The 24395-nt window shown below is 36.9% G+C and overlaps 1 protein-coding gene across 1 annotated transcript in view; it reads right to left on the minus strand.

Annotated features, from left to right (window-relative positions):
* CPD (carboxypeptidase D) overlaps nucleotides 1–24395 on the minus strand; it is a 66620-nt gene that overhangs the window by 28330 nt on the left and 13895 nt on the right. Inside the window, exons 3-7 of the mRNA XM_057715334.1 lie at nucleotides 9345–9487; nucleotides 8494–8663; nucleotides 7301–7650; nucleotides 6136–6327; nucleotides 3631–3798 (exon numbers count right to left, since the gene is read on the minus strand). Of these exons, the coding sequence (XP_057571317.1) occupies nucleotides 3631–3798; nucleotides 6136–6327; nucleotides 7301–7650; nucleotides 8494–8663; nucleotides 9345–9487 (1023 nt within the window). The remainder of the gene's footprint in view (nucleotides 1–3630; nucleotides 3799–6135; nucleotides 6328–7300; nucleotides 7651–8493; nucleotides 8664–9344; nucleotides 9488–24395) is intronic.

Below are 24395 nucleotides of genomic sequence, written 5' to 3' on the forward strand. Positions count from 1 at the left end.
ATTAGTCAACTTGAGTTATATATGATTTTTTATGACTTAAAACACAGAGAGTGATGCTTTAAGACATATATAAAGGATATCAACTCCCTTCATGCTGCCCATAGGACATAAAGCAATTAGGGTGTTTCTCAGGCAGGAGCCCTGAGCCCACTCCCCCACGATAGGATCAAATCCCTTATTTTCCTATTAGCCACATCATTTTCATTTGTCCACATGTCCATGTATTCTGCCTTTAGTAGGCCATTCATCTTTGCCTTTTTTGTCATGCCACTCCCTGGGCATGGAAGTGAAGGAACATATTTAACTTGAATCCAGATGAAGCAATCCTGTGGTGACAAATACCACCAAACATTCAAATACTTAAAATTTTTTTCCTTTAAGAAACAAGTATGAAGAACTATGCTCATTTTATTCCCCAAAATAGTTCTAACAAGATAAGTGCACTGCAACACCTGTTTTTAGACAAACTACTCCAAAATATTTTAGTTTCACCCTGGATCTATGACTCATGTCTAAAAATTACAACACAAAAAAGTCAACTTCTACTTAATATTGTCTTTCAGTTGATTAACTTTCTAAGGCCAAAAAAAGTCATAAAAGACTTATGATACTCCTACAAAAGTTTATTTTTTAAAAATTAGTATCAACACAAAAAGCATGAGCAATTTAAAAAAAGATAAATTTGACTTCATCAGTATCAAAAACTTGTACATCAAAGGATGTTATTAAGAAAGTTAAAATACACCCTATAGAATGGGAGAAATTATTTGCAAATCAGCAATTTGATAAGGGTCTAGAATCCAGACTATATAAAGAAACCCTGCAAGTCAACAAAAAGATGAAAAACCTAATTAAAAATGGGCAAAGACTTGAACAGATATTTCTCCAAATAAGATACACAAATGGCCAACAAGCACATGAAAAGATGCTCAACATCATTAGGCATCAGGGAAATGCAAAACTAAATTTCACAGAGATATCCACCTTTCATCCACTAAAATGGCTATCATCAAAAAAACCCAAAAATTAACAAGGTAAGGATGTGGGAAACCTGGAACCCTCACACATTGCTGGTGGGAATATAAAATGGCTCTGCTACTGTGGAATAGTCTGGCAGTTCATCACAATGCTAAACATGGAATTGCCATATGATGGTATTTCCGTCAAAAAGCCAAACATAGGACAACCCAAAAGAACTGAAACAGGAACTTAGATACTGTATGCCAATGTTCATAGTCGTATTATTCATAACAGTAAAAAAGTAAAACAATCCAAATGTCCATCAGTAAATAAATAGATAAATTGTGGAACAATGGAATACATATGATGGAATATTATTCAGCCATAAAAATAAAGTACTAACACATGCATTTTTTACAATATGAATGAACCTTGAAAACATTATGCTAAGTCATATACTGTATGATTTCATTTCTACGAAATATTCAAAGTAGGCAAGTCCACAGAGACAGAACACAGACTGGTAGTTACCAGGGCTTGAGGGGCGTGGGGAATAGGGAGCAACTGCTTAACAGGTAAGGGGTTTCCTTCTGGGGAGATGAAAATGTTTTGGAACAAGACAGAGATGGTGGTTGCACAACGCTGTGAATGCACTAAATGTCACTGAATTATTTACTCTAACATGGTTACTGTTATACGAATTTCACCTAAATAAAAAAATTAATATCAAAATTTATAAAAAGAATCTTACTTTTCTCTATATTTCAAAATCCTTCTAAATTGTTAAGTTGGCAGCAAAGAATTCCTCTGTTAAACTTCTTTGCCAAGATTTCAAAACTCCTTTAAAGATTTTAAAATGAGAAAAAATGTCATGGAAATAAACACATCTACATAACTGAAGATGTATCCCCCACCATGCCAAGGTCTTGATACCGCATGTGTACGTGTCAATTATTTTCACTGGAATGTGACTAGTATTAAGTTTTCAGATTTAGCCAACACTATATGTGATGTATTCTGAGACCATTTTTAAAAACTCAAAATACTTTGGTCTACCTCAAAAACTGGTACAAGAGTGTAAAGCAATTATATTCCAATAAAGAGCTTAAAAAAAAAACAACTCAAAAAATATTTTCTGCCAAACATGGTACACAATCAATAAAGTAAGAAAAAAGTCCCCCCAATTATTTTGCTAACCAGGCTGTAACTTCATAATTCCTATATGGGTCTTTGAGAATCATCCATGATTACCAATTACGGAAGTATTTTCTCCTACCGTTGGCAAGCTTTCCAAGCTATTTTTGGAGAATTTCCATTTACTTATTAAATACAAATAATCATTAGTGTGTACTGTTATTTCTAAAATGACAGGTTAATCTATATGCCATTAAATCTCAACTGTGATACTTCCTTGGATAGTCCAACAAAAGTTGACACTAAATTTCTTACCCATTGCCCCTGCTCCTTCACTCTTTTTTTTTTAATTTACTGAGATAATTTATTGAGATACACATACCATACAATCCATCCATTTAAAGTATATAATTCAATGTTGTTTAGTATATTCACAGGGTTGCACAACCATCACTGCTATCTAATTACAGAACATTTCATTACTCAAAAAAACAAAAACAAAAACAAAAACAAAAACCCATACCCACTAGCAGTCACTCCCCATTCTCTCTCACCACTATTCTCTACAGCCTGAGGTAACCACTAATCTATTTTCTATCTCTATAGATTTGCCTATTTCTGAACATTTCATAGAAATGTAATCATATAGTATATGGTTTCTTTTGACTGGCTTCTATCACTTAGTGTGTTTTCAAGGCTCATTTATGTTGTAGCATGCATCAGTACTTCCTTTCTTTTCATAGCCAAATAACATTCAATTATATACCACATTTTATTGTCTAATCATCAGCCAGTGGACATTTGGGTGATTTATGCTTCTTGGTTATTACAAATAGTGCTACTATGAATATCCATTTACAAGTTTACATGTAGACATGTCTTCAGTTCTCTTGGGTATTGATACTTATTCACATAACCCTAGTTGGACATGGTGATGATTTTTAATCTTGACCCCTCATCCTATTCAACTGATAAGTTCCTGCTGAATTATATGGCAATGTATAAGCTCAGATACTGCATGAGAACGAGGTCATTGTGCTGCAGTCAAATACACAGCAGATAAAAGATAAGAGAATGTCAAAATCTTAACCTGCACAAAAGGGCATATTAAACTTTAGGGAAAAATAGGACTAAACATTTGGATCTGTTACTGTTTGATTTTTATGAATGACAAAGAACATGCTACCAAATTCCCAGTGAGAGGGATAAATATAAAAGTTGTGAGGGATAAATATAAAACACTTGAAGAACTAAGTGAGAAAGAAATGGAGGGAGAGAGAAGGAGGAAAAGGGAAGGAGAGGGGGAAGGTGACAAAGAGAGGGAGGCAGGGTAGGTGGAAGGAGGGAGAACAGAGGAGTAATGGAAGAGGGGAAGGGTGGGAGAGGAACGGGGAAAACAGCCAGGAAACTGGCTTAAAAAGTAATGAGAAAAGACCTGCTTTAGGATAGCCTAAGACTATAAACAGATAAAATTCCACCAGGATTTTTAAATGCTCTCAATAAGAATTAATTAGTAGAATATCAAGTTGCTATTACCGCCATGCAGGTTTGCTGACAGCACAAATGGATAGGTCTTCATCCAGCTCATTACGGCAATAGTTTCTGGTTGGGTAGGATCTGTGATCTGAACGAACTGGTCTGGGAAATTTCGGTTTAAGTCAAAGTTGTTGCTGTTGTTTCTGCCGACTACACTTACTGAATCTCCTGTATGATAAAGGGTTCAAATTTAAGCCGTGTTTCACTTACATTTTAATGCAACACATACTATTTCAGCTACTTTAAAGGTAAGCATGACCACATCAGGCTTCACTGTGATCAATCACACTGTGATTGAACCAAACAGGACCCCACAGGGCCTTCCCAGGTACAAAAGCCCCTCTGTATCCCCTGGTTCTTGTTTGTAGAAAAAAGGCTTTAGTCTCCTAGGCCTTCCCCGAGTTCCAAAGAGCAGGCATAAGCAGTTACCAATTAGGGAAGTGAGGAAATTCAGAAACAAAGGAAAAGCAGTTAATCAAGAAAAGTAATGACAACAATTCAGCATAAAGACAGAGTCCTAGTTTCTACTCGAGGGATATACAGAATAATCTAAAGTATTTTTGAGTTTTTCTGCAGATATAAGACCCCGATCCAGTAGGGCAAGGTGACTGTGCTGAGCACAAGCATGTAGACCCCAGACTGGTTGGAACCAGAAGGCTGATGATTAAGATTCCGAAAATATCACCCTGTTGCCTCACCACCAACCAATCAGAAGAAAGTCATGCACCCTGCACCCTCACCCCAAATGTTGCCTTTAAAAATCCTTCCCAAAAGCCATCAAGGAGTTCGGGTCTTTTGAACATGAGCTGCCCATCCTCCTTGTTTAATGCCTGCAAATAAATCTTGTACTTTCCTTCACCATAACCTGGTGTCAGTAAATTGGCTTTGCTGTGCGGCGGGTGAGAGGACCTAAGTTCGGTTGGGTGACATGATTAAAACACACATTGGACTGGAGAACTCGAGGTTTGGGGGGGCGGGGGGTGAAGGGGAAGCTGAGACGAAGTGAGAGAGTAGCATAGACATATATATAGTACCAACTGTAAAACAGATAGACAGTGGGAAGTTGCTGTATAACAAAGGGAGTTCAACTCGAGGATGGATGATGCCTAAGAGGACTGGGACGGGGAGGGTGGGGGGGAGTCGAGGGAGGGAGGGAATACGGGAATATGTGTATAAATACAGATGATTGAACTTGGTGTACTTCAAAAAAAGAAAAAACAAAAAAAAAAACACACATTGTTTTTACATTGTACTTTTAAAAAAATGTATCTCTTCTAGCTCTTTTGAATAGAAAGGTAAAACCATTAACCTTTCATTTCTGCCTCTGGTCATACTTTGAGGGGAAAAAAAACCCCAACCATACAAATTATATGAAAATATTGCTCAATTGTCAATAATCCACATACAATGATGTGATCACAGTGGTGGGTGGGCATGACTTGTATGAGGGGGGACTCTATTGTACTGGTATACAGGTCACTAAAACAATGTGAACAAATAGACCAAATGAAAAGAAAAAAGTTGTAGTATGCTTACATTAAAGTGATCACAAAAAGCTAAAGTTGGTCAAGAACATGGTTGGAAGTTCACCCTGATGGAGAAGAAGGGGTTCAACTTAAGCTTATTCCATTTTGCTAAGGAATGAGAACCCTATTATTGTCATTATAATGAGAAAATGAGTGCAAGTGAATGAAGAAAACCTACCAGAGGGCTCACTAGTAGTAAGTAGTTCCATCTTTCAGAAAGGGCTCAAGGGAGGAATGTGGAAGGGATTTGTGAGGGTGACAAAGAATGTGGTCCTTAGGGAAAGAATCTAAATAATATATATAAGGATTAACCTGGTCATTCACTAATCAATTCTCTCAGTGTTCAATCAGTGAGAGTAATAAACCACGTGGCTGCATATTCACAGTGTGGTATCTATTCTACTCACTGGTATCACTGCCTGGAACCACAGGTTGGGAAAGGATGGATTCTCACTCTCCTAACGGTCTGCATAAGGTGGCCCGTGTGAGAAAGTTGCTCCCCCTGCCCTTACTATAATGCCCCAGGAGAGATGGGTGAGCCCAGAGGAAGCAGAGGAATGAGAAGTCAATAACTTAGCAGGTTTAGATTACATATGCATGGGGAGAAGAACTGGGAGTCGAAACCGAGTCATTGGCTTAAAAAATATTTGGTTTGAATTTTCACTTATAAGGTTCCTAATACAATAATCCAACAAAAATTACCGTTAAAATGGAACAATTTGTAATCAATCTTACACGGTTTTGGTAAATAAGCCAATTACCAAAGTGGAGAACTTCATTAAATATAAACTTGATGACAACTGTTGAATGGACTAGTCAATCTTACAAGAAAACAAAAGGTAGAACCAATGACAAATTATAAGAATAAGAACAGGAAGAAATTTCATGGAAACAATCAGTTCAAATTCTTTTCTGCCCCAAATAATTACACCATATAATAATCAAAAAGGTTAAGCATTAACAGACAGCTATTCTTTACCTTCCTGGGCCTTTTCATACCCATCAGGATTCATGGATGGCATAAGGTGAATTCTAGTATTAAGAACCAAATCTGTTACTTCAGGATCTGTTCCAAAGTTCTTACAAAGGTATTCAATGAGGTTCAGTAGCAATTCTCTTCCAACCACTTCATTTCCATGCATATTTCCAATGTACTTAAATTCTGGTTCACCTGAAAACAAAATAATTACATGGAAGACTTTTTTCCTCTTCATTAATCCTGGACTCTCTCTACTTTTTCCGCAACACATAAAAAGACCCTGAACCGGGGCTTCCTAGGTGGCACAGTGGTTAAGAATCCACTTGCCAATGCAGGGGACACGGGTTCGATACCTGCTCCAGGAAGATCTCACATGCCGCAGAGCAATTAAGCCTGTGAGCCACAACTACTGAGTCCATGTGCAAGCCATGGCAATGAGGAGCCTGCACACCACAATGAAGAGTAGCCCCTGCTAGCCGCAACTAGAGAAAGCCCATGTGCAGCTACGAAGACCCAACACAGCCAATAAATAAATAAATACATAAGTTTATATATATCTATAAAGACCCTAAGCCAAAAATTTACGATATATTTTGGCAAAAGAAACAGGAGAGGGACTTCCCTGGTAGCTCAGTGGCCAAGACTCTGTACTCCCAATGCAGGGGGCCTGGGCGCAATCCCTGGTCAGGGAACTAAGATCCCACATGCCACAATTAAGAGTTCGCATGCCGCAACTAAAAAGATCCTGCATGCTTTAACAAATATACTGCGTGCCACAACTAAGACCCGGCGCAGCCAAATAAATAAATAAATGTTAAAAAAAAACCCAAAAAACAGGAGAAAGCATCTTATAAAGCAGCTTCCTTACTATTATGTATGTCTGAACAAGCTCAGAGCACATACATATATACACACACAAACACAGATATGCCTTATGAAAATAAAAATACTTTCAGCAGGAAGAATCTAATCTCTGCAATGTGTTAAATGTGGTGCATAATGTGGACTATCAAATAGATTTTCTTCTTTTCTAGCAAAAGATTGGTTACATTTTCTTTGATCCAGTTATACACACTATAATTGACCTTTCTAGATGAAACAAAGCGATATAGCACATAAGTCTGAGAAGCAACACTGAAATTATGTGTGAAACTATACCAATTACCTGGTTCATGGACACCTGGATTATCAGATATCTCCATGACATAAAGTTCTCTTGACTCTACCGATTTTCCCAATGAATAAAGCCGGGTGATGTTAGGATATTCATTGGCAAACCTTCTCAAGAAGATTTCCATATCTGGGAAATGGTGATGGTGAAAGTCCTGTGGCTGAATTGGCTGGTGGGAGGACTGTGTTCCAAGAGGACTATTAAGTACAGCAACTGTGCTAGCAGTTACTACAGCTTCAGTTGTGTCAGGGATTACTGAAGCCACAGTTGGCCGAAGAGGAAAATTCACCTTTGTGGCTGGTCCTTCTTTCACTATTATATTATTAACAGTCAGTGGCATATACCTGAAAAGAAAAATTTGAAGAAAGTAGATGGCTTGGAGTTAAATTGAAACAGACAATGCTTTAACATTATAAAAGGACAATAGCCTTTTCATACTCTTGCACTTCGTCTATCAAAACTCAAATCAAATAAAGATAAATGTGTAAATTCAAGACTTTTAGGGTATTATCTCACAAAGAACCCCAGATTAAGTCTTTAAAGAACTCTTTCTCTTACCATCCTTTCAGGTTCCACACATTAGAACGCTTAGAAAAAATTACATTTAAAGGAGAGAATACAATGAAAAATGGAGGTCGTTAATCCCTTGGAACCATTGCTACAATACTCAAAGTAGGGATAAATCATCCAATTCTTTGTAGTGCCTTATTAAACTGACACTCCAACTACTTTACCAAATAGGAAAGTTCAAAATTAAAGGTAATTTATTTGCTAAAGGTAAATCCTTAGCAAAATGAGCTTCCAGAAAGGTTTCCAGAGGAGGTGGGAAACCACTCATTTCATGTACTAGAAAGCTGATGGTAAGACAGCTCTTCAGAATGTCTTTTGTAGAGCTCTGAGTTTCTTCTACCCTGGTATTCAATTAGCCTTCAGGCGATGCTTTACACAGCTGACCATCAAGCTTTCAAAACTGTCCTTTCTCCCAATTTTACAACTCTGCTTCATATCCAGTTGTAAAGTTAAAGTGACAGAAGACTCTACCATAATATTTTCTCATCATAAAGGGGAAAATCAGAAAACAAGGCAAAATAAAAGCCAGATACAGTAAATAAGATCTCCTCGGGCATATTTCTGTCTTAGATATAAACAGAAGCTTGGCATTTTAAGAGTCTAATTTAAATTCTTACCCAGTTAAAACTGCTGTAATATTATAAGTTCCAGGAACAAGTAATCTGTGAAAGTCACCAAATCTTCCTGTTGTGATGTTATGATTAATACCAGCCACTGAGATGGTTGCATTCTCTAAGCCAGCTCCTGTTACTGAATCTTTAACAAATCCTTTAACTCCAATGTGGACCTAAAAAAACAAGAATCAAAGTAGACTGCTCAGAGACAATCAATTTGCAAGGCAAGAGAGAATAACCTCTCTGCATTGATGCTAGAATTTCTAAAAAATAAGGTTATTCCTCCAGATCCCTGAAACATCTTTCAATCCCTCCAAGTTAAAATAAAATATAGACCAAAAAAATTAAATCCTTACACTTAAGTCATCTGAAACCTAGACTAGTAAAATGCTTTTGAAATTCCCTCTCCTCAAAGGCAGACTTCTGTTTTTCTCAACAAGATATAAGTAATAATTTCTGGTATATCCAATAGCATACTAGCTGGCCTGATATAAATTAAACTTATGTCCGTGGTTCATATAGTGGTAAAGGTTCTCTAGCAAATATGATCGCAGGACATTGTAAGAATGAGATAGTACAAATGTTGCTAACTATTTCAGGTTGTAAAAATGTTGTAAGACAGCCAAAGGAAGCCCTCCAGAGGAAAAGAGCTGGGGGGAAGAGTAACAGAGGCACGGCTAGAATATGTTCCAATAGATTCTAATATAGTAATTTCTAAACATAATCTACAATCTTAAATAATAAAAACAGGCAAATAAAGGGCATCTAGCATAGACTGTTACTCATATACTCAAATTTCCCCCTTATTTAATCAATTATTTCCATACCCTAGCCTTCCATCCAGCTATTTTTACCTTTTCAATCAATGTGATCAAAGACTCACGATTGTTCTCCCATTCTTGTTGAAGCTGCGAAGCAGGTGGATACTTACAACAAGACAGTTCTAATGTGATCTCAAAACAGTTGGCCCATACATAATTGTAATCTTGCATACCACCTGAAACGTGAAGGAAAAAATAAATTTATTCTCCGAATTCTACTCTTAAAAAGACGAAAGAAATTAAATCAGTCACCTCCACGTGTATAAATTCCCTTCTCATTACATTGTTTGAAATCGGAGAAGGCTCTTGAATGACAGAGGACACTAACAAGGGAGGTGAAAGGAATACATGTTGGAAAGGAACATACTGATAGGGATAAAGGAAATATATTGATAGGGTAAACAGTTATAAAGAGCATGAACATAACAGTTAATAACAACAGCAACAACGATCACCACTCTACACTTGAGGGTTTACTATATGCCAGCTCTGTTCTATGAGCTTTGTGTGTATTAACATTTAATCTTCACAACAACTTTATGAGGTACATACTGCTATTTCACCCATTTTACAGATGTGAGAAGTAAGGCACAGAGAGGTTAAGATTTTTGACAGAATGAGCATGAAGAATACTCATGATCTTAAAGTTATGAAGGATATTCATACCAAAGCATTATGAAGGGCCTACTATTCTAACTGTACTCCCCTGTACCACAAAGGTGACAAGAAGGGTCTGGATCAGAATGGTACAGTAGAAGGATCCCACGCTCACTTCCTCACATAGGCACACTAAAATTACAACTATTTACAGAACAACTATCTCTGAGAACAACCTGAAGAACAGCAGAAAAGATGTTCCACAACTAAAGGTATAAAGAAGGAGCCACAACGAAATGGGGGTGGGGGGGTGGGGGGGGCGGAGATGCAGTCTAGTCAGGACCCACACCCCTGGTGCAATGATTCACAAGCAGGAGGAATATCACACGTGTGGTGGTCATCCCTGAGGAGCAAGCAGTCCAAGACCAACACTGGGCTCCCTCGCTCAGGGTCCTGAATTAGGAAGACAAGCCTCTAAAATGTCTGGCTTAAAAGCCAGCGGGGCTTATGTTCAGGAGTACCAGAGAGCTGTAGGAAACCAAGACTCTGCTCATAAGGGTACAAGCAAAAATATACTCGCTCCAAGTCCCAGCACAGAGACAACAGTTTGAAAGGCGCCTGGATCAGATACACGTGCCGATCTTGGATAGCATCCTGGAGAGGCAGGAGGCAGCTGGAACTCCCTCTGGGGACTGAGATGCTGGCAGCAGCTATTTTTGTGATCTCATTCTATCATGCTGACACCAGCACTGACGGGCACCATTTTGGAATCTTCCCTCAAGCCTATTAGAGCCGGGGGGCCTGCCTCGCCCACCAGCATGCCCACAGGGCTCAAACAATGCTGAGCATCATAGCCAGTCCTGCTGCCATGCCCACCAATGTGCCCAAGCAGTTGGCCCTGCCACAGCAGAAAGGCACAAGCAGCCCACACAGGGAACACCCCTGAAGTGTCTGGCCAGAGGGGAGCGTGCTGCTGAGTCCATAGGACATCTCCAACGTAAAGTCACTTCTCCAAGATCGGAAGACATAACAGACCTGCTTAACACAAAGATACCAACACAGAAAATTAGGCAAAATGAAGAGACAGAGGAATGTGTCCCAAAGGAGAGAATAAGGCAAAACCTCAGAAAAAGACCTAAATGAAACAGAGATAAGCATTCTACCTGATAAAGAGTTAAAAGGATCATAAAGATGCTCATTGAACACCGGAGAAGAATGGATGAACACAGTGAAAACTTCAGCAAAGAGTTAGAAAATACAGAAAGGGCCAATCAGGGCTGAAGAATGCCATAACTAAAATGAAAAATACACTAGAGGGATGCAACAGTAGATTAGGTGATATAGAATAATGGGTCAGTGATCTAAAAGACAGAGTAGCAAAAATCACCCAAGCTGAAAAGGAAAAAAAAATGAGGATAGTTTAAGTGACCCCTGGGACAACATCAAACATACTAACATTTGCATTATAGGGTCCTAGAAGGAGGAGAAAGATAAAAAAGAGAAGAGAACTATCTGAAGAAATAGTGGCTGAAAACTTCCCTAACCTGTGGAAAGAAACAGACATCCAGGTCCAGGAAGCACAGAGTCTCAAACAGGGTGAGCACAAAGAGGTGCACACCAAGATACATTATGTTTAAAATGTCAAAAATTAAATATAAAGAGACTCATAAAAGCATCAAGAGGAAAAACAACTAGTTACATACAAGGAAACTCCCATAAGACTATCAGCTAACTTTTCAGCAGAAACTTAGCAGGCCAAGAAGGGAATGGCATGATATATTCAAAGTGCTGGAAAAAAAATACAACCAAGAAAAACTCTACCCTGCAAGGTTATCATTCAGAATTGAAGGAGAGATAAAGAGTTTGCCAGACAAACAAAAGCTAAAGGAGTTCATCACCAATAAACCAGCCCATCAAGAAATGTTAAAGGAACTTCTCCAGGCAGAAAAGAAAAGGCCACAGCTAGAAATAAGAAAATGATAAAAGAAAAAATCTCAAAGACGAATGTATAGTAAAGGTAGTGGGTCAACCACTTAAAGCTCTAGTAGAAAGGTTAAAAGACAAAAGTAGTAAAATCATCTATATCTACAATAAACAGTTAAGGGATACACAAAATAAAAAGACGTAAAATATGCATCAAAACGTAAAGCATGGCGTAGGGGTGGGGGGAGTAAAAATGTAGGGCTTTTAGAATGCCTTCAAACTTAAGAGATCATCACAAAACAGACAGCTATATACAAAGGTTGTTATACATGAACCTCAAGGTAACCACAAACCAAAAACTGGTAAGAGATACTCAAAAAATAAAGAGAAAGGAATCCAAACATAACACTAAAAATGTCATCAAATCACAAAAGAACAAGAAAGGAACAGAGAACAATGACCAGAAAACTCAGAAAACAATTAACAAAATGGCAATACGTACATTCCTACCTGTGATTACTTTAAATGTAAATGGACTAAATGCTCCAATCAAAAGACATAGGATAGCCGAATGGATAAAAAAAAAAATAAGACCCATATAACAGACTCACTTCAGATCTAAAGACACACACAGACTGAAAGTAAAGAGACAGAAAAAGATATTCCACTCAAACGGAAATGAAAGGAAAGTTGATACCAAAACCAGACAAAGACACTACAGAAAAAGAATATATCCCTGATGCAAACATCTTCATTTGTTACAACTAACGAACCTACATCAACACATCATTACCACCCAAAGCCTATAGTGCACACTAGGGTTCATTCTCAGTGTTGTGTATGCTATGAGTTGCGACAAATGTATAATGACATGTTTCCCCATTATAGTATCACACACAACAGTTTCACCACTCTAAAAATCCTCTATGCTCTACCTATTCATTCCTCCCTCCTCCCTAACTCCTGGCAACCATGGATCTTTTTACTATCTCCATATGGTGGTTTTGCCTTTTCCAGAGTGTCATATAGTTGGAATCATATAGTAAGTAGCCTTTCCAGATTGGTTTCTTTCAGTTAGTAATAGGTATTCAAGGTTCCTCCACATCTTTTTTTTGGGGGGCTGCGCGGCTTGCAGTATCTTAGTTTCCTGACCAGTGATGGAACCTGGGCCCCCTGCAGTGGAAGTGCAGAGTCCTAACCATTGGACCATCAGGGAATTCCCTTCTTCATGTCTTTTCATGGCTTGATAGCTCATTTCCTTTTAGTGCTGAATAATATGCTTTTGTCTGGATGTACCACAGGTTATTTTATCCATTCATCTATTGAAGGACATCTTGGTTGCTTCCAAGTTTTGACAATTATCAATAAAGTTTACTATAAACATCTATGTGCAGGTTTTTGTGAGGACATTAATTTTCAACTCCTTTGGATAATACCAAGGAGCACAACTGCTGGGTTGTATGGTTAGGGTATGTTTAGTTTTGTCAGAAACAACCAAACCATCTTCCAAAATGGCTGTACTCTTTTTGCACTCCCACCAATAATGAATGAAAGTTCCTGCTGTTCCACAACTTCACAAGCATTTGCTGTTGTTGGGGTTCTGGATTGGCCTTTCTGATAGGTGTGTAGTGGTAACTTGTTTCAATTTGCATTTCCCTGATGACATATGATATGGAGCATCTTTTCATGTTTATTTGCCATCTGTGTATCTTTGTTGGTGAGATGTCTGTTAAGGTCTTTGGTCCACCTTTTTAATGAGGTTGCTGTTTTCTCAGTGTTGAATCTTAAGAGTTTTTAAAATATATTTTGGATAACAGTCCCTCATCAGATATGACTGCCTTCTTTTTTAGGCTGAATAATATTCCATTGTATGTATGTACCCCATTTTTTTTATCCATTCATTGGTCAATGAATATTTAGGTTGCTTCCTGATGTTGTGAATAACACTGCAATGAATGTGGGTGTACAAATATCTTTCAAGATTCTGTTTTCAATTCTGTTGTATTTATACCCAGAAGTGGGATTACTGAATCATATGGTAATTCTATTTTTAACTTTTTGAGGAAGCTCCATACTGTTTTCCATAGCAACTGCACTATTTTATATTCCTACCAACTGTGCAAAGGGATCCAAATTCTCCACATCCCCATTAACACCTGCTATTTTGGATTTTTTTTGATAGTAGTCATCCTAAGAGGTATAAGGTGATATCTTATTGTGGCTTTGATTTGCTTCTCCCTGATAATTAATACTAAACATCTTTTCATGTGTGTTGGCCACTTATATATATTTTTTGAAGAAATGTCCTTTGCCCCTTTATTAATCAGATTACTTATTTTTTGTTGAGTTGTAGGAGTTCTTTACATATTCTGAATATTAACCCCTTATCTGATATATGGTTTGCAAATATTTTCAGGAGGCTGCCTTTTCACTGTTGATTGCTTCCCTTGCTGCACAGAACATTGTAGGGTTTTGAGCAGAGGTGTGATGTAATCTGAACTGCCTTTTTAAAAGGTCATTCTGACCGCTGGGTGAAAAATGACTGTAGGGAAACAAAAAGGAAAGCAAAGAGATGAATTAGAAGAGAATAATGGCTTTGAATAAGTTGCTGGTGATGGAGATAAAGCAGAGAGATTTCGATGTAGAAAGGACTTGTTTGAAAGGAATCAAGGATGGACTTCCCTGGTAGCGCAGTGGTTAAGAATCTGCCTGCCAATGCAGGGTACATGGGTTTGATCCCTGGTCCAGAAAGATCCCACCTGCTGCAGAGCAATTAAGTCCATGCACCACAACTACTGAGCCTGCACTCTAGGGCCCACAAGCCACAACTACTGAGCCCACATGCCACAACTACTGAAGCCTGTGTGCCTAGAGCCTGTGCTCCGCAACAAGAGAAGCCACCACAATGAGAAGCCTGCACACCACAACAAAGAGTAGCCCCTACCCGCCACAACTAGAGAAAGCTTGTGTGCAACAACAGAGACCCAATGCAGCCAATACATAAATAAATAAATTTATTAGAAAAGAAATCAAGGATGACTTCTAGATTTTTGGCTTGAGAAACTAGGGAGACAGTGTTGTCAGCATCATTAACTGAGGGGATGAAGGAGAACAAAGGAGACAGATGCCTAAGGCTCTGTCCTTGGTCCTCCTCTCTTACTTCACTTATTCCCTTGGTGTCTCAAGCAGCCCCATGGGGTTTGAACATTATCTACAGGCTGACAACTCTCAAATTTCTATGTCCAGCCTATACCTCCTCCCCAGAATCCAGACTTGTCCATCCAATTGCCTATTCAATATCTCTACTTGGATATCACAAACATAACTTATCCTCATCTTCCCTAAACCTGCTCTACCTACAGTCTCTCCCATAATGGTCACTGGCACTAGAAGAATCTAGCTGCTCAGGCCAAAAGGCCTGGAGTCACATCCCACATCTAAAGCATCAGGAAATCATGCTAGTTCTAACTTCAACATATATCCAGAATCCAAAGATTTCTCCTCACCTCTACTGCTGCTGCCCTGATACAAGCCACAATCCTTTCTCCACCTGGATTTCTGCAATCTTAATCGGTCTCCCTGTTCCTGCCCTAGCCCTCCCTGTTCTTTTCTCAACAGAGATGCCAGAGTAATTCTGCTAAAATGTAAGGCAGATGTTAATCCCCTATACAATGACTCTCTATTTCACTCAGACTAAAAGCCAAAGCATAAGGCCCTGCATGATTTGCCCACAACCACTCCCCTTCCCTCTCTAACATCCTTTTATATTCTCCCCATCACTGGCTCTGCACCAGCCACACTGGCCTCCCTGCTGTTCACCGATACACTAGGTACCTCCTGACATTGGGTCTTTGCTCTAGCTGTTCCCTTTGCTGGCACACTTTTCCCCCAGACATTCCTACTTGACTAACTCCCTCACCTTCAGCTCTTTGCTCCAATTTCAACTCGACAACAGGGCTCACCCCAATGTCCCCACTTAAAAGTTGCTACCTGCTTTTTCCCCATCACTGTCCCCAAGCCCATCTCAACAGCACTCACAATTCCTCTCGCCCTTTTCTACTTTTTTCTTTTTTTCTACAGCACTTAACAATTTGCCTATTATGTTTCTTATTTACTACCTGTTTCTCCTTGCTAGATTATAAGCAACATAAGGGCAGAGATATTTGTTATGCTCATTGATGGATATTCCAAGCACTAGAACAGTACCAGGCACACGATATTCCTTCAATAAGTATTTGTTGAAGGAACGAAAGTGAGTAGGCTGGGGCAGTGAGAAATTAGGATTTCTGGGTCTTTTTTTTGGGGGGGGGAGCTTAGTTGCTCTGTGGCATGTGGGATCCTCCTAGAGAAGGGATTAAACCCGTGTCCCCTGCCTTGTCAGGCGGACTCTCAACCACTGTGCCACTAGGGAAGTCCCCAAGATTTCTATTTTGAATGCATTAAATTTGAGATTCTCATTGACTATCCATGTGGACATGTCAAACAGACTCTGTCTTCCTAAAATATATGTGCAGGTTTACCACTACCACAAGCCCAGTAACTTCATCTTAACTTTTTTTTTCTTAGAAGGCAAGCTATCCATCTTTTGGTTTTTCTCTTATCTTCTAGCATCTTGGCACTCACTTCGGGTCTGGCAGAAAAATGGTAAGACTGCTGATTTTCACATCCCTACCAGTCATATTTAGTCATCAACTGACATTAGTCCCCTTCAGTCATTGTTGACCTCTGATCATCTTTGGTAACTCTGACTTGCATGTACACCATGTGAACATACATATGCTACTCAATATATATCATATTTATTAATCTCCAGTATTTACTGCTGTATTGGTCACAGTACAATGGTCATTGTGTGTAAGTCATTAAACTAAGATTATAGGGATTTATAAATAGGAGACATATTTCCATTCTCAGTTTAGAGTCTAGGTGAGGAAAGGAAACACAGAACACATAAAAAATAATTTCAGAGTGATACAAATGTGAGCAAAACTATTTTTCTGCATATGTAAAGCTTAATAGAAAAAAAAATCTTCCCAAGGGAAAAAAAAACCTTAATAGCTGTATTACATTGCAAACACAGTCAACTCACATTTAATTATGCCAGAAGGCAGTGAAGCAGACTACTTATAATACTATAATTACCAGGCTTGAGTCCTAGCATTCTTTTGTCTACCCCTTAATTGTCTTACTTCAGCAGCAATTTAAGAAATACTAGCTAAGAGCAACAAGAAGACAAAGTTTACAGTCATATTTTAGTGTTATCTAGCCATCTTTTTAGATGTAACTTTCATAAGACTGTAACTAGCCAGCTCCAGTCTATAACACACACAAATATATGCCCAGGGTAAGGGGTGGGGAAAAAGGACCGAAGTCTTTTAAAAATAAGGTCGAATTCCCAGAGAAGAAACTACATTCAGTGGCCTCTGGTCCTACAGATCACACACTATATAAACAGTGATTTTGTAACATATAACTCTATAAACAATCTAAAACTAAAGGTATGATCATGGTGACAAACCTCTTTTTGGAGGTTCTATAGATTTGGGGAAATATTACACTGAATAGCATACCTAACTGTAATGCAACTTCAAAGAATTAATATTAACTTCACCATGTGGGATCTAGTAGAGCTATATAATAGAATATTAATTAAATCTTGATATACATTCCCCAAATTTTCCTTCAATAAGACACTATTCAACAGAAAGTTATATAAAATGACACTGGAAATAAAAGGATGACTATGTAAAAACAATACAAAAATCAATGCCTTTCCTACATTTCAGCAATAATCAGAAAATGTAACAGAAAAAAGATGCCAGAAACAAAACCCACAACATGTATAGGATTAAATGTAATAAAATGCATAATATAAATCAACATGACAAAATTTTACTGAGGGATGTAAATTTCATGCTTCCAGATAGGAGGCTTAAAAAGATATCAAATTTCCCTGAAATTAATTTATAAATATCATGCAGAAAAACAGATTTTTATTGGAACTGAACAAAATGATCTGGAATTTGGAAAAACAAATGGGTGAGAATATCCAAGAAAACATTAAAAAATTAAAATAATAGACACTTGCATTGCCAGATATTACAATGTATTATAAAACCATACTTACTAAAGCACTGTAATTAAGATGTCAAAATAAATAGGCCAGCAGGACAAAATAGAAAGCACAGTAACAGAAACAAAAGCATTTGGGATATAACTAAAGGCATTTAAAATGAATGGGGAAAGAATTAGCAACTATTACATGGATAATTGGTTAACCGTGAGACAAAAATATAGGTGAGACTTACCTCAGATCATACCAAATAAAGTCTTAAGTCCATATGGAATATGATGTAACAATGTAGCCATAAACAAAACCAGAGGCCAACTAGTATTTTTATACTCTCAGGATGAGGAAAGCCTTTATAAGTATGACAGCAAAGTAGTATGAAGCCATAAAAGGAAAAGAATGACAGATTTAATTACCTAAAGATTATAAAATATCTGTTGATCAAAAAACTGCCTTAAAAAAGTAAAAAACTGAAGAAAAAGGAAACTGAAAAGAAAAAACAGACAAAAATAAAGGCATATAGAATATTGCTGGGTAACAATTTAGCAATATGTACACAAAATCTTTGAAATAGGCATGACCTTAACACAGAAATTCATTTTTCAGGAATTTATTCTAAGATAACAGCTATAATGATGAGGACTATAGTGTTTAACTTGATGAAGAATAAGACGCAGAACGACCTGAAGGTCCAAAAATGGTGCATCAGTTTAGTAAATTATGATATAAAATGGGCTACTATGCAATCATTTAAAATGTTACAGACACACACTCAGGGCCATGATATTTACCATGTAGCAATAAAAAAGGTTATAAAACAGCATATACAAGATACATCTTTTTGTAGGATACTTTAAATTTTATTCTTCTTTGAAGCCTACAGAGTTTCTCAATTCCCCTTTACCCAAGTAGGAAGTAACTGATACAAAACAATTTTGACAATCTCTCTAATCAACATAGTGCTTTATACCTTTTTTTAAAAGGTCAGGTTTATTGTGCTATAATTTATACACTGTAATCCCTTTTAAGTGTACAGTGCAATGTGTACAGTCATATAACCACTCCCACAATCAAGATACAGAACATTTGCATCACCCCCAGAAAGTACCCTTCCCCTCTGCTCCCAGGCCCTGGGCAACCACTAACCTAATTTCCTTCCCTATATTTTTGCCTTCTCCAGAATGTCATATAAATGAAGTCATACAATGTATAGGCTTTTGTATCAGGCTTCTTGCACTTAGTATAATGCTTCTGATATTCATTCATATTGTTGTATATAAAAATTCTTTTTATATTATGTATTCCATTGCAAGGATGTAGTACAATTTGCTTACCCGTTCACGACATGGTGGGTATTTGACTTGGTTTCAGCTTCTGGTGATTATGAATAAAACTGTGCCTCAGTCTTGGTGTGGATGGGTTTTTTTCATGTCTTTTGGGTAAATACCTAGGAGAGGTATGGCTGGATCACGTGGTAAGTGTAAATGTAACCTCATAAGAAACTGTCAAACTGCTTTCCAAAGTGGTTGTACCGTTTCACATTCCCCCCACCAAGGTATGAATGTTCCAGTTGCTGTGCATCCTTAGCTAACAAGCTGCTCAAGCAACTGGTCAGCCTTTTTTTTTAATTTTTAGCAACCTGGTGGGTGTGCAGTGGTATCTCACTGTGGTTTCAATCTGTATTTCCCTGACAAGTAACAACAGTTAGCACCCTCAGATGTCTTTGTTCATGGTCTATTTTGAGAGACCTTGGCAGCCAGACTATAGACTGTAGACAGGAAGGAGCTCAAATAAGGCATCCTATAAAGTTTTCTATGAACTCCTGGGCTCAACTCTGAACTGCACATGTGAGGGTCTGACCCTAAATAGCACACCAAAAGCATTGAGAACTGGTCTACAGAACAGACCACTGCACAGGCCTCAGACGGCTCCTTGGGTGGTGCTCACACAGGGCGGATCTGAATAGGCAGTGCAAAGGCTTTGAAAACTGAACTGACATTGGAACCACAGCCTATAGACAGCGAACCAAAGCTTACAACTGAATAAGTGGATCATTCACTGCAGGAACAAATAAACAAAAAGTTACCATTTTTTATAGGGTTTAAACAAGGCTCAGATCCTATAACATACGACTCAAAATGTCCAGAACATAATCCAAAATTATTTGACTTTTAAAGAACTAGTCAAATGTCAACAACTTGCAAGGAAAAAATAATCAATATACACCAACCCCAATATGACCCATATGTTGGAATTATCAGACTAACCTTAAAGCAATTATTATAGCCATGCTTTAAGCAAGATTAAACATTCTTGAGATAAAAGAAACAAAGAGAAGATGTAAAAAAGAACAAAACAGAAACTTCAGAAGTAAAAAATATAACCCCAAATTTTAAATTTACCGGATGAGTTTAACAGAAGAATGGAAATGACAAAGGGAAACAGAGTTAACTTAAAGATAGATAAATAGAAATTACCTAATCTGAATAATGGAGAAAAAAAATTAAAGAACAGAGTTTTAGGGACAGTACCAAAAGGTCTAATATTCTTGCTACTGGAGTCTTTCGGAGGAAAAAGAGTGCCATGCTGGAAAAAAAAATGTTGAAGAAATAATGGCTGAAAACTTCCCTAATTTGGCAAAAGACATAAACTTATATTTCAAAAAGCTCAGCAAATCTCTAACAGGATAAACTCAAAGAAATTCATGCTTAGATACTTCATAGTCAAACTACTGAAATCCAAAAACAAAGGAAAAAATCTTGAAAGTAGTCAGAGAAAAATGATACATTTATATAGGTAAATAATTTAAGTGACTGTGAATTTCTCATCAGAAGCCATGAAGGCCAAAAGGCAATGGCACAAAATAATTTAAACAAACAAACAAACAAGAATAGTCAACCCAGAATTTTATATCCAGAGAAAACATCCTTCAGGAATGAAGGCAGAAATAGATATTCTCAGTGAAGGAAAGCTAAAAGAATCCACCACAAGCAGACCTGTTTTAAAAGAAATGCTAAAGAAAGTTCTTCAAGTAGAAGAGAAATGATAACAGAGAAAAACTTGGAGCTTCAGGAATGAAAAAACAGAAATGGTAAATATCTGAGTAAACATAATAAACTATTTTTCTCCTCTTAAGTTTTCAAAAATATGTATATCAGTTGAAAGAAAAAATTATAATACTGTCTGGTGGAGGTTTTCGTGTGTGTGTGTGTGTGTGTATGAAATATATATAATACAACTGCAACCTAAAATGCGAGAAAGTGAAGGGTGTGGTGGTAAGATTTGTACGTTCTTCTTGAGGTGGTAAAATATTACCTCTAGGTAGGACTGTAAAAAGTTAAGTATGTAAATTGTAATTCCCAGAGCAACTACCACACACAGATACAGTAAAAAAATACTAGAGTGAAAATGATATAATAAACATCCAAACAATACAACAGAAGGCAGGAAAGAGGAAGCAATGATATAAAAAACAGAGAGGCAAACAGAAAAATAATAAAAAGGTAAACCTTAATCCAAATATATCAACATTCAATGTAAATGGTGCAAATAGACCAACTAAAAGAAACTGTCAACTTGAATTAAAAAACAAATCCCAACTATATGCTCAATTTAAATATAGTGGTATAGGTAAGTTAAAAGAATGGAAAAAAATATGCCATGCAAACACAAATCAAAAGAAAGATGGAATGGCAAATGAATATCAAATAAAGTAGACTTCGGAGCAAGGAAAAGTACCAGGTATAAAGAGGGATAGTGCATAATGTTAAAAGAGGCAATTTACCCAGACAATATAACAATCCTAAATGTGGCACCCAACAACAGAACTTTAAAACACAGGAAACAAAAACTAATAGTACTAAAAGATGAACAAATTCACAATTACAGTTGCAGACTTCAAAATTCCTCTCTCAGTAATCAACAGAAGAAGTAGACAGAAAATCAGCAAAGAATAGACAAGAATTGAAAAACAGCATCACTTAACTAGATCTAAATGACCTACCCAACCACAGCAGAAAACACATTCTTTTCAAGTATAATACATGTAGAACATATACCAAAACAGACCAAAGCCTGAGTCATAAAACAAAGTTAACAAATTTAAAAGAACTGAAATTATATAAAGTATGTTCTTTGACATGATGAAATTACAGAGAAATCAATAACAGAAAACTATCTACAAAATATCCTTCTCTCAATGAAATCTCACAAAAATAAAGCACATTTCCTCTGAGTCTACAAGAATGAGCCATTCCCAGAAGGCAATTAGTAAGCCGTGATATATACCTTAATCTATCTCTCTGAAACTCACAGGAGTCAATCAATGTCAGAAGAGTTGCAAACCAACTTTTAGATTGCAAGACAAAAATGATAAAGCTATCCCAACTTTAGGATATCAAAAAGGTTTTGTTCGCCAACTTCAAGTTTTAATTTAAAAATTACTTTAAAAAAATCATCTAAAAATCTGGAAACAAATGGGGATATTAACTGAGTTATGAATAATTTAAGAATTTTTTTGTGAGATGCCACAAATAGACATTATTTGCCATCTGTGTTAAACTTCACATTATTTTTCCAATACTAAATGTCAAAGACTGTATAATAAGTAACCTTGGCTAAGTAGCTAGTTCAGATTCGCTGTCTTGATTTTTTCTCCTTAACAGAAAACCCACTTATACAAAGCTAGAGCTAGAGTTCATTGTCACAGAGAACACTGATCTGCAGATAGGCCTGATATTACTGACAGCTGCAGCTACTGCCAGATTCGGTTAATACATTTGTTTATTTTTTTTAAAGCTGATATGTGGCTCAACAGACTAAAGGATAAAATGTCTGATTTCAGAACATTATCCAGTAAAACAAAATTTTAATTTTGGGAATGAAACATTCACCATAGGCATACCTCAAAGCAATAAAGTACTTTACGAATAGTATAAAGGATTAGCTGTTTATCCTACTCATTAACAATCATAAATAACCAAGCCTCTAACATCCACTAGTCTCTCACTGGGCTACCTAAATCAATGACCTTCAAACTTTTTTATTCATAGGAAAATAATTTTGAAAAATTATGCAATACTTCACACATTTTAAAGTTGGCATCCAAAAGTTTTGATTTTAAATTTAAATAGTTGCAAACAATATAATTTCTTACATAATGTAAATTTTTATTTTTTCGATAAAACTTTACAATATTATTTTAGGTGGAATCAAATAAAAATACTACAGAGATTTGATTCCTAGAATCCTCTTTTAAACTTGCATGAACACACTCTTCTTCAATAGGAGGAATTTTACAGCTTCCTTTTTTCTCCTTGAACTTTTATTTCCATTCTACTTGCTCCACAGATTATCATTCAAATGGGATATATTTTTATGCTTGAAAGCCATTCATTGACCATCCTATAATATTTCAATCTGTAATAGTTTGTATGTATGCATATTTAAATTTCTCTTAATTTCCAATGACATTAATGCCCTATTAAATTTCTGTCTTCTAGATTGAATTATCGGGACTCCCCTGACAGTCCAGTGTTTAAGACTTTACCTCCCAATACAGGGGGTGCAGGTTCGATCCCTGGTTGGGGAGCTAAGATCCCACATGCCCCGCAACCAAAAAACCAAAACATACAACAGAATCAATATTGTAATAAATTCAATAAAGACTTCAAAAATGGTCCACATTAAAAAAAATCTTTATAGATTGATTACAATAACTACTGGTATACATTTTATCAACAAAGGAATAGATTTTTTATCAATTTCGATAAATAATAAACCTAACAGGTAATAATTACTGAAAATATATCTTTTAATGAGACGTTTGAGTGATGCTTTTATGATACCATTAAAGTAATCACCCTTTTGTTTTGGTGCACTTTGTAAAACTCTGAGTCAACATAACACAGCAGATGGATAGAAAAGTATGCCTATCTTCAGTCAAGTGGGAGAAGAGGATATGAGATTCAACCTCAGCAGCCAGTATCTTTCTCAGGCAGACCAATATTAGGAAAGAGTAGGTATGGAAGATCTGGATATTTACTTCCTTAAAGTTATCCATGCTAACTGGTCTCTTCCTCCTCCTCATACATCGATATAGACTATTTCCTCTACTCCGAAAGGGAATCAGCAAAGAAAGACAAAAGATACACATTTTGTTTTTAAGCCTTCCTACCAATCTAGTTTTCTATCTCAGAAAACAGTGAATGCAAGGTATTGTGAAAGCTACAATGTTTTCATTCCTTTACCAATATTAAAGAATAAGACTGAAAGTGTAACCATTAGGAATCTGTCCAGCACTACAACAAACTGTGATCAGTACTAATTGTTATGTGTGGCTACATCTTCTGATCAAAGGATCTATTCATACCCATTCAATTCCTTCAATCCATTTGTCTCACAACTAATCTTCAAGATACTCAGTTCATCTTTCTCAAGGAACCAATCCCTATTACTGTTTTCACTAGAGAGATCTAGCTTTACGGAGGTGGAGG

Source organism: Hippopotamus amphibius, chromosome 17 (assembly GCF_030028045.1).
Source record: "Hippopotamus amphibius kiboko isolate mHipAmp2 chromosome 17, mHipAmp2.hap2, whole genome shotgun sequence".
Taxonomy (NCBI): domain Eukaryota; kingdom Metazoa; phylum Chordata; class Mammalia; order Artiodactyla; family Hippopotamidae; genus Hippopotamus; species Hippopotamus amphibius.